Source organism: Amphibalanus amphitrite, unplaced genomic scaffold (genome assembly GCF_019059575.1).
Source record: "Amphibalanus amphitrite isolate SeventyFive unplaced genomic scaffold, NRLGWU_Aamphi_draft 000003F_arrow, whole genome shotgun sequence".
In the NCBI taxonomy this organism is placed as follows: Eukaryota; Metazoa; Arthropoda; class Thecostraca; order Balanomorpha; family Balanidae; genus Amphibalanus; species Amphibalanus amphitrite.
Window position 1 is genome coordinate 1,126,829 of NW_024881500.1, and position 15,175 is coordinate 1,142,003.

Sequence of the window (15,175 nt, forward strand, 5' to 3'; positions counted from 1 at the left end):
CTGCATGGCCCCTACTTTTACCTCACACGGCTTGCGTCACTGGTCGTGTATGAGAGATGACCGGGGGCTGACCCCTCCCTCCTCTCCCCTCGCCGGTAAGACGGACTCACCTCTCACCGTCTCCCATCCCGGTGTCTGACCGGCACGGCCGGCGCGAGACGGGCTGACCTCCCCATCGGCGCCGGCTGGCCAGACCGGCCGCTCTCTTTCGGTCACCGAGAGACTGGAGAGAGAGAGGGAGGGAGGGAGGGAGGGGGAGAGGGCGGGAGATTGGTCGACCACCGCCCCGTCGCATTATCAGGCTACCGACCGGCCTGAAAGCTTCGTCTCTCGTATAATGCAGCGAACGACCCAGCCCCAGTCTGTGAATTCCAAATTCCCGAGAAAAGTATTAGAGAGAGAGAGAGAGAGAGAGAGAGAGAGAGAGAGAGAGAGAGAGAGAGAGAGAGAGAGAGAGAGAGAGAGAGAGAGAGGGAGAGAGAGGGAGGGAGAGAGGGAGAGAGAGAGAGAGAGAGAGAGAGAGAGAGAGAGAGAGAGAGAGAGAGAGAGAGAGAGAGAGAGAGAGAGAGAGAGAGAGAGAGAGAGAGAGAGAGAAAGAGGGAGGAGAGAGATTTGCTCAGACTGTCCGATGTTCTGGACCACCATCAACACCTACGGCGACTCTCTACTCCACAAAGCACCAGCGAAAGGTCCACTGTGTCGTTGAACTCCGTCGGATGACGAGCGGCTGACCCGTGTCGGCCCGGCGGCGGCCAGTTTCTCATGAGTCACCCGGCCGCCGGCACCAACCGGCCTGTCGTCGGTGAGAGGGGAGAGTGAGCCGCCGACGACGTGGCGCATTAGGTCGCGCTCGATTCTCAGATGACCCAAGAGATACAGCCCTCGGAGGCCCGGGCGGCAGCGGCCTGTGACTGGGCGAAACGGTGGGTGACGATTAGGAACCGAGCGTGGCGAGGTTTATATGTAACGTCGGATAATGTAGGATTAAGCCCGGATGTGATATAGATCAGTTACTGTCAACGTTGCAGTTGAGACTGCAGGTCCGCTGTCGTTCCATAAGCCGCAGTTGACACGATGTAACGCGAGTTTAACTGCGTCGTGGAAAATGTTTTGAATATTTTACAACAGAGACATTTAACATACAGAAAATTCTAAAGATCTTTAGAACCACGTAACAGGAGTCACGTAAGAAATACTTGTTCTTATCGTGTCCTTTGGAGCCTAGCCTAACTCTGTTACGGTTGTCAGAGACATCAGGTCGTGCTAGGGCAGGCCACCATGTATCGCTAATGACATTTCCTAACACGCAATGCATTCTTAGGTAACGTAGTTTCGATGACACTTGTAGTAAAACTGTGTATCGCACTAATGTGCATCCTTCTAATGAGCTTACCGCAAATTTAAGCCTGCAGTTGCAATTGCCCTGCAATGGTGACCCGGTTTCATGCAAGATTGCATTAATTGGTGGATTAACAAGTAACAAGGAATCGGTTTTGGCTGCACGCTGAACATCATTTCAGGTGACCGCTAAACACATAAGCCCAGCACTTAAAACAGCCGCCGTGGTGATAAAATTGGCCCAACTCGCGCTGAACCACATGATAAATTAATCCACTTATGGATCATCACGAGCACTAGAGTGCATTGAATGGAGTGAACAATATCGATAGCAGTTGTGTCACTTGTGCCAGCGGAATCGCCATTCACGTGTTTCAAGGTATCGATCTTATGAAACATCAGTATATGATGAATGACCTTTCCTTGGTGGCTCGGCTCAGTAAGCATTGAACGCGTGGTTATCAAATATCAGGTCTTATACCTGGAACTTGGAAGCAGTTCACTTCGTGTTAACAAAGCTAAGCTCAAACCTTGGCAATGACAGGGCAAGGCTGCAAGCAAGAGCAAGGTGAATTGCCGGAGTGTCAACGTGACACGAACTAACTGCCGGGAGGAAGTTCGTGAGAGCAATTTGTATCCGTGCGCAGATCAAGGCAACTCGAGATGCATGCTTCCTGGCACACCGTTGACTCTGCCAGGGTCAGAGGACGCGATTAAGGATTATCTAACTGTCGGTACCAAAACCGTGAGTGAATAATTACCTGATTGGCAGTTTTGCTCTAATCCCACACGCGTGTGGATGGAAGTGGGGAATGTCGTACTTGCCAACGGCGCATGGTTAAATAATCGAAGCACGGCAAGCCAATAACCAAACCTCAAAATCACCTTCCTTCAAACTAAACTTCAAAAATCATCATTAAACGTAACGCAGCGTACAGATTCCTGATAAAACACCTTGTCAACTTTAAACACTTCTTACAAACTTCCTGCGCACCATATTTTCTGGTCTCGCTGGCTACCTCTCCCCAAGGACTGCCCGCTGCCTTGTTTGTGTCGAGCTTGTTTGTGCGCGGCTTCCTGACATTATTTTTTGATCGCGCTCTGCTGAGATTGGTGTGTTTGCTGCAGAAAGTGCAGGTGACCCGGACGATTGGTGTGCTATCGCGACACTTTCGAGACGGACTTTATATAGTCCGTCTGTATGTACGAAGGTGTCTGTTTGCCGCATGCGTCAGTCCGTGCCAGTCCGTGAGGCATTTGTCGGTCCACATCAATCCGTGAGACATGCGCTAGCATGTGTCAGTCCGTATACAGACTGTGGCACGCTTCAGTCATTGATGTATGTCAGTCTCACTTCGTGAAGCACTTGTCAGTTGTCAGTCCATGAGGCGTGTGTCGGTCTTTTTTGTCTCTGCAGTGTGCCAGATCCGGCAGTGTGTTGATGGCAGTATGCAAGTCCGTGACTTAGGTATGTCGGTCGGAAATATGTTAGTCGACGGACAGTGACGTTCTGTGACGTGTGTGTCAGCACGTGACGTGTGCCAGTTCATGGCATGTGTCCCACATTAATAGTGTCAGATGACGGTATTCACGCATTCTTTACGGGGCTGACTTGGACAGGTGAATGATGCAGAAATTCTATGCATAAAAGGCCCAGAGGTATCGTGACAGGATCCATACTTTTGACGAGCGGATTTGTTTAGTCCTTTTATGGCGTTTTGATTGTGATTCCTGCATTGACGGCTTAAAACTATCGCGGGCTTGGTAATACCTAGCTGTGCTACCGTGTCAAAAAAAAAAGAAAGATTGTGTCCGCATCCAATTTCTTTCTCAGATGTGATCAAAGTGAACCGATTCCAGTCGTAAAAGGACCATTCACCAATCGGACCTCCTATCGCCTTGAGCTAACAGCAGATGATACAATATTTAGTGTGGCATCATTTTCCTAAAGAAGCTCGTAAAATACGGAGGGCCGCGCATTATGAATAACCAAATGTTTGTCAACTTTCAATAGTACAAAAACTGGTGTTTATGTGCAGGCTTTCGCACAAAACTAGTTATTCCACCCGCGAATCAAAATAGCGTGCCCGAAACACCACCCCACCAGAAGTATCGAACCTGTAAACAACTGATACCCACTCCAATTCAGACTCTCCACCGAACCAGACCACACCAGCTCAATCCGGTTTCTCTGCCGTGCCTACCGTCCGCGAACGGCCTACTCCTCTGCGTCGAACGGTCTGATCTGTCTCAAGCCGGCCCTGCGGTTGTTACAGTGGATGGTGCGGCTCCATTGCAGCGGCGCCCGGCCCGGTCCGTCCCGACCCGGCTCGGCCCGGCCCGGCCCAGCTCGGCCCGTCCCGACCCAGCTCGCCCCGGCTCGCCCCGGCCCGGCCCGTCCCGACCCGGCCCGGCCCGGCTCGCCCCGGCCCGGCCCGGCTCGCCCCGGCTCGGCCCGTCGGTCGGCGCCGCGGTCCGGCCGTCTGAGGTCCTGACTGCGATCGATCGGCTGCCCCGGTTGACGCCCGCCGCTTTATGTCCGGCCTGGCCGTACCCGGCCGTACCGCCGTGCTCGGCCGTGCTCGAGCACGCCACGCACGTCCGCCGTCGGACGCCGCCCATCGCCGCACGCTGCCCGGCGGCACATCAATTTCTATCGTCACCCGCCAGGCGGGCTCGTGGCTTCGTGGACGGCCGAGTGGTGCGGATATGCCGTGTGTTGAGTGATAGCGGCCAGCATTTCAATCAGCCAAGCTTCACTGGAGTTCATCTCGCTGTGGCTGGCCAACAGATATCTGACAGAGTGCTCATGAGTCGCTTTCATTGCTTACAGAGACCCAAACAGTGCATCGAAACCTGCTCTGTCACTCTAACCATCACGTGAGCTTGCAGTCTGCCGTTCGCCCGCTCAGCCGTTGGAGCGGCGGTCGTTTTCGCTGAGGCAGCTCTCTCGCGGGCGATATCTCCAGTCGGTCACTGGCCGGACGCTCTCCGACGTTCGACGGCACGGGAAGGGAAAGCCTCCGCGCCGCCTCCGTCACCGCCGCCCGCCGCTCCCGACGGACCCGTGTGATGGAGACGGCCAGAGGCGTGGAATTCTGACCGGGTGCGGCCCCCGCTCACCGCGAAACGACTGCCTGGCGTGTCGTACCGTTACTACGACGGCTGGAATTTTGAGCCGCCGCCATGACCTGCTGCCCTTTGGCGGGCTCATGTGTGATATGGCAGCCAGATATGGCAGCAGGACGATATTGGAACATTACGCCGAGCACGGAGAAACGCCGGCGGACTGTCAAGCATCTCTCTCCCACCCTTTGGTTCAACGAGATAGCATGCATTTCATCGCTAAAAAAATTAAGTGTAGATTACAGAATACATCTGAGACACAGGTGTCTTCATTATCCATATTTATGCGTATCTAGCTGTCAGAAATATGCTTATTTTAGAGAAAGCAGTTGCAAAATGTATTTGCCAATATCGCAGATATTCGTTGCACGGAGTTTTGAGGAAGAGAGAAGTTTCGGGGAAATGGGCCGGGGGTATTATGGTCTTTAAGAGTATCTACTATCTAGTCATATCACTTATCCATTTATTTTTGCTTTCCTGATTGCACTGATTAGATATTAATCAAATCGGTAAAAATATATGTGTAGTGATTGGAGCTTACCCTCGCGGATCAGTATTCATCGCGTTTCTCGATCAACAATAAAACAGTAAAGCATAATTACCGCGAGCCAAAGTGACTCAAACTTCCATTTAAAAGTTTGGCCAACTTGAGCGGGGCGCCATTAGCTGGTTTTATTCATCCCACCAACGTCAATGTAGGTCTGAATCGTGACTGTCATGTGAAAGCACGCACAGTTCTGTTCATCTGTCGCCGATGAAAGTGCTCTCCATGAGAGCTGATATATGCAATGCTCTCTATAATTTCATGGCTATGTAAGGCCTCAATTAAAAGGAAATCATTGAAACATTGCTTTAAGCAAACAATATCCATTAAAAGTTCCCTAACAAAATTGCGGCTCGGTAAAACGAACATCTGACGAAGTGGAAAGTGGTCGTTACGATAATGGCACGAACGCATCCTTTCCCTGCAGGTTCAGATAACAACTGTAGCGTCTTTGTATGCATAGGCACAAATGAGGGGGCGGAATGATCGCTGTGCAAATGTCACAGTGCTCTGTTGACATATGTAGGCGAAAGAAAGGCCGGATTAGGATACTCCAGGAAGTGTCGCCGGAACTGACGAATGCCAGGGACTTCTAACGGTATCACCATGGTCACGATGGCGTTTTCACAAAGCAAACAAACCGCCGGCACTCTGCACATTGAGTCACTGTAGGGAATATGTCATTGAAAAGTTCATCACATTAGGATGAAAACATTTTCTGTTGCCAGAAAAAAAATGATTTTAAATGCATGCTTCTTCTTTATTTTAGTTGCTATTATGTCAAATATGTCAAGTCAAACTGGTTTCCTCCTTGATGATAAGATACGTGGTTTGCTGCTTGAAGCCTATAGTCTATTTAAGAAAACATCTTTTGATTGCCAGTCCCATTGTTAGAATTCACGACGGATTTAGAGCCACAGATCTACACATGTGACTCGTCTGTTCCCACTAAACCGATGTCGATGAGTCGAGGCCTGTCGCTCTTGTCGTTCAATATATTTTACTGCTTAGTTGCCTTAGCCACGGATTCATTGCGTGTGAAAGTGAAACTATCCAGGCACATTTCCTTCCAACCGCCAAACGGCCAAACAAAGAGGAACGACAAAATCAGCAAACAACTTCCACTGCTTACAGTCACAGCATGCATCTGATATTCAACTTCCCCTCAGCTGTTGTTGCACGTTCGAAAGGTCATGGTACAGGCATGGGCTGTGTAATCAATGTGCGGATTTGCCGTAATCCAGGGAGTATAGACCAAACACGTTTTACAGGCTGAACCGCAAGCCTGCTTAGTCCGCTGGAAACATGGTGCCTGACATGAATGTGAGAACCCGGCTCACTGGGCTGTTTCCATCTCCTATAGTTTAGATAGATAGATAGATAGAGAGAGAGAGAGAGAGAGAGAGAGAGAGAGAGAGAGAGAGAGAGAGAGAGAGAGAGGGAGAGAGGGAGAGAGAGAGAGAGAGAGAGAGAGAGAGAGAGAGAGAGAGAGAGAGAGAGAGAGAGAGAGAGAGAGAGAGAGAGAGAGAGAGAGAGAGAGGGAGAGAGAGATACCTCTCAGTACTGTATGTGGGTATTACCGGATTAAATACGAAAATAGGAATGGTGTTTGATGGTGTTTTTGGATTGGTGTTGTTGGAATAAAAGAAAGTCAGACATAGCGCAAAGTAAGGACATGCTTCGTCTCAAGTCACAAATACAATGCGTTCTACTTTGTTCAAGCAGCTAACCGCAGCAGTATTATGACCCAGTGAATGAACTGTGTTTATTAACACCGTTCCCTAACAATGTGTTTGTTGTGCTGCAGGAGTGGTACAAAGGATCGACGGTCCGTGCTCGTCGTCCAACGACTGTCAACTGATCGACCATGGCAAGTGCGATATGGCGACCGGCACCTGCCAGTGCGTCAAAACGCACCCGATCCCCAACGAAGTCAGCTGTCTCAGAGGTAAGCTACAGTGACAGTCAGTCAGGAAGGGTAAGGGATGAATATGGGGTAGGACGGAACGGCAAGGAACTTCAGCTGAGCTTTGAAAATGTTCTAAGTCCATTCGGCATTGCTATACAAAGACTCGAGGGTGCTGTCGTATTTTGTCTGCTAGGTCGGATAGCCGATTGGGAACATTTCTAAAGAGTAATTACTTCTTAAGCATTCCAGACATAGTGCTCTCTCATTCAAAATAGTTTTTGACAACGGTCATAGAGATTAGCACACAGAGTTTCAAAGCATTGATGGTGTCCATAGCTGGCAAGTTGTAAGTCATAGTCAAAATTCATTTATTCACCAGACACCTCTCCATCTGTAACTTTTTTCGACTGACAAACCCAACAGAGGAGCTTGATAGTAGGCAGACACATTTAAACCAGAAAGCTGATCTATTTCCTTTGAGGAAAAAAACGTTAATATGCCTTACAGCCACCGGTACCGTTCTCCTTCCGTTTTCCGTTTGTCACCCCGTTCCCAACTTCCCACGGAGGATCTCTGTTAGGAAGAACGTGACACGCATACAGATCAGGCACGTTCCGCAGAGGCTCCACTTTGTAGTGCAGATGGTAGAAGCCTTGGAGCATTCTCTGCATCGCCACGGACTACTTGGTGGCACCAGGCTCTTGTCGAGAGCGCCTGCATTCTGCGTGTAAAGGGAATGTAACGTATGCATACCATAGTAAGGTATAGTTAGGTAGAAACGTGTAATGTTAGTTGGGTGTATTTACAGCGTTTTGAATGCTAGTCATACAAGCACTAGAATATCTCATAAATTCTTCGAATATGTCAATTTTGAATAACCGAAGTTGGTTAACTTTGAGCTCCGTTCGATCAGAAAGACGGTGAAGATAGTGATGCGATTTATACCTTCAAACTGTTCACAAGCCGCGTACAGGAGTCTTCCTGTTGATGGCTAGAACTACGAAACTCTTTCTCACCGTTGAAGCGTTGCTACATTCATTCGGCTCTAAATGTCTCCACACAATGTCTCCAAATTTGTGTGAGTGCACCAGAGGCATACGCATTTCTTCATGCCTAATTAAGCCTCAGTTAGACTGGCGTGCGTATGGCTTTGGTGATGTATTATTCAGAATGGAGAGTGCTGTATGAATAAGGAATGCAGCTGGGGCTTCCATTTGATCTTAACGTAAGATGTCTATTTGGCTCTGGCTAGAATAATTCGGGCTGTTGTATACGATGGCTATCTTGGTCAGACTTTGATAATCGGAGACCTTCAAATCCGACGAGGGCCATTTTTTCTGTTATATGTAAATGAATGAATGCCTTCATCTCCCTTATCATTTTGCCTTTTCATGTCCAGGGACGTAGCCAGGGGGGACGGGGGCCATGCCCCCCTGAGAGCGAAAAATAAAAGAAAATGTTTATAAGAAATACAAAAAATAACTTAACAGCTGCATAACACCACCAAAAATAGTGGGCCAAATCCGAGGAGTTTTTTTTGAGGGGGTACGACACTATAGGCCGCGACCTGTGGCCCCTCCCTGAGCAAAGTCCTAGCTACCTGCCGGTTCATGACTGAGTTTTCGTTCATCCTATTAATTAAATTTGAAACAAAAATGTCATAATTATAACTGGATTACTTGCAAAAACGTAAACTCGCCTGTTTGTTCATTCTCCGAGAGCCAGTCGAACACTAAACACATGATGAAAACTATCTGCGTAATCACTGCACCAGATCCCACGTGTGGCGTTTGTATTCAATTTTCCGGGCGGCATTCGGTCACACTGTGGCGACGATCTGGCAATGGCCGCCAAATCACGCCAATCGGCAATCTGCCGGTGCTGGACGCGTCTCGGTCACGCCAGCGTGCAATCGTGAAGATTGATGGCCGCTGGCACAGGTCATCACATACAGACAGCGGCTCCACAGAACGGTTTATTGATGGTTGGCATGTCATCATCAACTCTGTGGAGTGTTGATAGCGGGGAGAAAATGACGCGTTGAAAATTCTGCAGTCTCTTACTGTCACCCTTCTCTGTTTATGATTATATTTTGTGTACATATTGTTTTATCATCTTTGTACACTTTTCAGTAAATATCATTTTTCGGGAATGAATTTAATCGTGGAACCGAAAACGACAAACTGAATGTCATGTCCAGGTGTCTTGGATCTTTCTTTTAGTTAATTCCATGCTCCGCGTTTGTAGGATCCTTGACTTGATGCGGCTGTATCCTTTGACTTTTGGGTGTCCGATATGCTGTGCGCCTCTTCGACAACTTTATCGTAATGCTTTGGTGGATTCAACAACACACCCTTCCTACAAACAGCTTGATAAGCAAACATGTTTCAATGAGAAAGTGAACTAAAATCATTACAAATTCAACTTTCATAATCATACCAGCATTCTGTTATTATAAATATTCGAAATAACTAGTTTCCCGAGTAGATATTCACCCAGACAAACCTCAGGGATCACCGATCACGTTAAGTCGGTGTTACCGTCACATTCGGCAATGCAGTCACTGCCTGGCAGGCAGACTGCTCTGCTGTACACCGCGGTGATGCGGCTCAGTCTATGGTGCTTATTTCAGCAGCGGGCAAGCAATGTTCATTTTCAGTTTGAGAACGCAGCTTGTTCTGGTCTGAGACTGAGAACGCAGTATAGCTGATAGCTCACACAGTATAAAGCCTCGCTTTCAGTCAGTTTGATACGAGCGTGAACATATGTCAGCGGTCCTGCATGAGAGCGAGCCACATTAATTTGATAAATGAATTTAATTAACACTGCTCGAGTGCGGTTAAATGAAATGTCCAATAGCCAGCACAGTTCATAAGTCAAATGTCCAAAGCTGTTGCCCAGTCAAGTGTGAATTCTAACAGCTTTGTGTCGCTCCTAGAACTGTCCTATTGTTTTCCACTGGTGCTACTTTAGCGTCAATGCTGCAGCGATGTTCTTTTCTTCTGTACTTACTGTTGTCAGACTCTCTACTCGGTAACACATTTGGATTTGGAGTTTTTGTGCTCACGCCCCATTGCTACATGCTTTCCAGCAACGCAAGACAGAAGAAGCTAAATAAAACGTACCTTTAGGAAGTAAAACTTGTCTGAAGTTGTATTGCTTTGAGTCGAGTTAACACCACGTTGACAAATGCGTTTTCCGTTTCATGGTCCTCATTGTTGTGATCTCTGCGAGAAACCTGTAGTCCCGCAATATCCAAATGAATGAAAGCTTAGTGGAACCTATCCTGGCCTTATTAGAAATGTCACTTACATATTAACTTACGAATCATTGCTTTTAAATACTTATAAGTCTCCAGAAATTATTTTTAAAAGCATTGTTGGCCCAGTCATGTCACCGTTATAAACTCATTTTTGTCCTTTCGACTTAAGTCACATCCTGTCTGCTCCATTTCAGCCGTAGCCGTGAACGAGACATGCAGCATCACGGCCCAGTGTCGGCCAGAGACGAACCACGCCGAGTGTGTGCACGGTGTGTGCCAGTGTCAGCCCAAGTACGAGAAGCACACCTACTCGGACGGAAACGCCTTCTGCCTGATGCGCAGCGAACACGGTGAGAAAGGGAATTCGGTGAGATAGTCAGACTGGTGAGAAATTGGCACAGTGAGACAGCGGACACAGTGAGATAGAGGGTGAGACACTGAACTAGGTGACACAGTGAACTGGGTGACTAGCTGGATGAGGCACAGTGGGACACTGCACTCGGTGAGACAGTGAACTTCAAGAGCTCGGCTGCGTCTTGCTTACTTGTTTGACTGTGTCCTTGTACAGACTACGAATGTGTGCTTTCATTTCTTTTCTTTTTTAATGAAACCCTCGACTCGACCGGGTCTCAATCTTGGCCTCTATTCTTCTTTACTTGCTTTTTACTGAGTGCTTCTGCGCCCTTTACTGCGTCGTTGCTCTGCACTTTGTGGCAGGCTGACGCTGCGTATATCGGGCACGAGATGGCACGTTTCTTCTCCGTAGAATGGGGGGGGGAGGGACTGGCCGCTGTGTTAGTCGGAACAGGATGGAAGACAGGCAGGATGGCGTGCCCGCTGAGTGGCACGCGGGATAATGAGGGCTGGATCATCCCTACGTCCCGTCCGTTCCCCGAATGATCAGTTTGCGGAAAGGTTAGAGCGAATAGGTGGAATAGGTAAGAGATATTGACTACGCCATTGGCGAGCTTTGCTTTGTTTTATTTTGATACTTCTATTTTATGTTCTTAGCTCAAGCAAAGTTCACTTACAGCTTCAAAATCACCTTGGTTTTAGATTTGATAAAACAAAAGACTCGTTCATGGCTGGAGGAAGGATATTCATTGCATCATTAGCAATATCTTCCTAACCCGCATAATGTCCCCGTTTGGTGTTTGTCTGACCTTGGTGAGCCGGGGGGCCGGGTGGGTCAGTCACGCTGGTGGGGGAGGGGGGTTCGTGGGAGGGGGGGGGGGGCTGTCGTGGTGATCATGTCTCGGGCGCCATCGATCTAGGGGGAGGGGTGAGGGGGTGCGACATGCCGCAGTGCCGACACACCCCGGCGCCATGCTGGCGGGGAGGGGAAGGGAGGGAGGGGGAATTAGGGGTAATGGTGAGCGGAGGTGGTATGGGAGAGGGCTGAATACAAACGTGAAGTGTTTGGTGGCGGTGCAGAAAGGAAAACTAGGGATAGCGGGAAGGGGTTGGGGGAGAAGAAAACGGGGAAGTGTTCTGATGAAAATAGAAAACAAATAGATAAGCAGGAGAGGATTGGTAGATGACCATTTCTAAGGAAACTAAGAAAAATGAAAGATAGAAGAAAAGAAAGGAAAAACAGCACATAAAATGAAATAAAATAGAACGGCAAATAAACAATGAAATGCAAGTGATGCCGAGCAACACACAGAAGCAGCGATCAAAATAAGAATGGGTTATAGTCACACGAAACGAAGCATACCTCATATGCTTTGTACATTTTTGTACATAGGACTATTTACAAATCTTGTGCAAGACATGCATATTGAGTGTGCTGATTTTCTCACAATTTCGGACGTCTTTTACCAGTTGCCGTGAAATATCGAACACAAGCAATGTTACAGACCTGGTAGTGTAACAGACGTACCAAACTTATCAGCGAGATAACACCGTTTGCATGACGGCATTTCGAGACGAGGACAAAACCCTGCACAGTATTGTGGTGCCGCAGACAAGTCTGCATTTCCTGTCACAGGCTACAGCCATGAATTAATCCATAAAGCCTGGTGTCTCTGACAGGGGTATATCCCATGACAAGGGTTACGACCCTGGACTGATCCAACGCACTAATGCTGTTAGCATGGTGGCATTCCCTGGATTTATTCCACACCGTGTAACTGCTACGAGAGGCTATTCTGTCCAACCCAAGACGCCCTTTGAGCTATGAGCTACGAAATGTCTAGCTATGCAATGCTATGAGCTATGTGCTATGAGCTATGGGATATGAATGCCCTAACAGATATGAGAGACTATTCAGTCCAACTCTAGAAGCCTTTGTGTTGCTGACAAGGCAGTGTCCAAGCAAAGGAGCTCAAAGCTGTGGAACTGATCACGCATTTCTGGTTTGTTGTGCCGTTCACCACCACCACCATGGATGTAGAGGAATGTAACGATCTTACAAACGTCTGTGTAAGATCTCTGTAGGTAAAGGCAGCTGGGGCTGTTATGCGCAAAATGCTAGCCGCCTGCCCTTCAAGGAATGTTGGCGGTAAAAACATTTGTAACACATGAGCTTGTTAATCAATGAAACGCGACTGAAACGTGGCAGAACGCTAACAGTGATTATCATAGTTAATGAAATAAGTGCAATTTTACGTAAAATGAAGGGCTTACGGGAATGCTTTTAATAATAACTATACGGCAGTTGTGGTTGCACTTCATTTCATAAATACGAACTTTTATCTTCCATAATGTTTTGTTTCGGCTAACCTTTACAAGATCTCGTTAGTCTAACCAGTTAAAATAGCCAAGAGATCGGACAAAAATGTCAAGAGGTACTTAAGAGTTGGCACCAACGCGATTTACTGCTTGTCTGTCTGAAAGAGCAATTTATGTTAATTGGTCCCAGCTGAGTTCAGAAGGTTGAGCCACGGCTCACGGGTAATCCTTTTTAAGGAAAATTGAGCAGTGTTTCGCTGCGCTGATGTGATTTTTTTTTTGTAGCTGAAAAAGGCTAAGTGGAGATGACTTGGAGGCGGCATTGTTTTGCATGATAATTCCAAATCAAGCATCAGATGATTACGAGTTTGGGTTATCAGTTAACCATCCCTTTTTTGAGTCAATGGTAAACTTTGCTATTGGTGTCAGTGTGTAATGATGTTTTAAGAAGTTCTGCACCAATATACATTGAGCTAGCAAATTACAGTTTCTTATATTTTACTGGCTTTCCAGCTAAGAGTAAGCTACCATAAATGTGCGAGAAACGAAAAAAAATATAAACCACCTGAATCATAAGCAAAAAACATTGTTTTTTTTAAAGTGCGACTTCTCCTTACATTGAAAATCGTTTGCTGACAAGCAAACCTACAAGATGGTCCATTCGAACATTTAAAGGCGCCCATGTATACGGCATGCATTTTTGTCAAGACTTTCACATGCAGTATCAGTTTTGGTTGCGCCTATGATGCAAGGTATAACGTCTGAGCCGATTACAAAAGATAGATATGGATCAATGATCTGATAAGAATCTTTCATGAAGGAGGGAACAACATGGTTTCTCAGCCGTTTCGGTTTCACTGACCGTCTCGGCAGATCACGCGGCTGATCTTGACCCCTGTATTGACCGGCGAGGCCGCAGTGGCGGCAGCTGGCGGTCGGGTCGGTCTGTCAGGGACCCGAGGGAGGGGTACAGGGAGGGTCCCGGCACCTCAGTGGCTCAGACTGTCAGCCACTGAACTGCAGTGCTCCCCAAATGGCTCCGTTTCTCAGAACTTGTTCAAAGCAAACACAGAGAGTGGCTGTCGGACGGCACCGCTTAATACTGAAATGGATTAAATTGGAGTACAGTTGCATTATTTTGTGTAGTGGGATCTCGATCCAAATATAAAGCGTAGAGTGGGACGTGGCAACAGTTGACATTCTTTCCAAGCAGGAAAAGTAAAACGCACTACTGTTCATTCACTACTGAACTGAGCGCATGTCGTAAATGTTTCCTCCGGCCTTGCCTTTCGTGTTTCTATCATCTTTGCGCTATGAGCAGCCCCCAAAACACAGTCACTGAACAGATCAGGGAAATATCTGATTTCTGACTTATATAATAACTACTGGCATCAGTGACAGTGTGTCCAGATTTATCGGTCTATTTGTAGCTGTTATAGTTGATCGAGTATGGGACTATCGTCAGCCACGTTCTGCACAAATCGTCGTCTACTGTTTCTCTGTCCAAAACTTGCTCAATAGTTGTCGGAAACTTTCAATTAGGATCACAATAAGTCAGGTTAGAGACATGAACGACAATCCATTTAGCTAGTCAGCTGAGAAACCGGATGAAATAGAAATATTTGATATCATGGGTCAGTTGACTTGTTAACAGGCGATATAGTCAGTGTCATTCAAGGCGATACAGGAAAAACTCACCGGTGGCAGACGCCTGACAGGAGTTTCCTGTACATACTGGCATAAATTTTAGGGGAAAGCGACGATAGAAATATTAAATATCCGAAAAAAAACACTTGAAAACGATGCGATTAGATAAACGAAGTCATAACAAACAAACAGAGGAGTAGGTGGAGAAAGAGGATGGAAGAGAAGGAGAGAGAGAGAGAGAGAGAGAGAGAGAGAGAGAGAGAGAGAGAGAGAGAGAGAGAGAGAGAGAGAGAGAGAGAGAGTCACTGAGTCAATTGAAAGGACGCTGAAGTGACCACCCATAAAACGAAAAGCACGCCTGGGAGAAGATTCAAAATTTATTGCTGCCAATGGACAAAAGTTCGACTTGGTCTGATTTATCCGTGTGGCCAACTCCATTCACAATGACTCAAGCTGTCGACTTAGAATAAATTTGCCGGCTTATGTCTGGGATGAAATTGCACACTGCAGAGACGACACCCGATTATCACCAGCTTCCCACTGTGGCGACGTGGCTTCTGAGGTAGTCTTTTGATGCAATAGATTCAAATGACTTGGCTTGCAGAAGCCCTCCTGCTGTCAATCTGAACTCGTCTCGTCTTTGAGCTGTGGTGAATAGCAATCCCAGCAACGAGGA

At 47.4% G+C, this 15,175-nt stretch overlaps 1 protein-coding gene across 2 annotated transcripts in view; it reads left to right on the forward strand.

The window, feature by feature from the left end:
• The window catches only part of LOC122364739, a 44,474-nt gene that overhangs the window by 22,132 nt on the left and 7,167 nt on the right, over window positions 1-15,175 (forward strand). For both annotated transcript variants that reach the window (XM_043335554.1, XM_043335470.1), the window contains exons 2-3: window positions 6,816-6,956; window positions 10,374-10,529. In XM_043335554.1, the coding sequence (XP_043191489.1) occupies window positions 6,816-6,956; window positions 10,374-10,529 (297 nt within the window). The remainder of the gene's footprint in view (window positions 1-6,815; window positions 6,957-10,373; window positions 10,530-15,175) is intronic.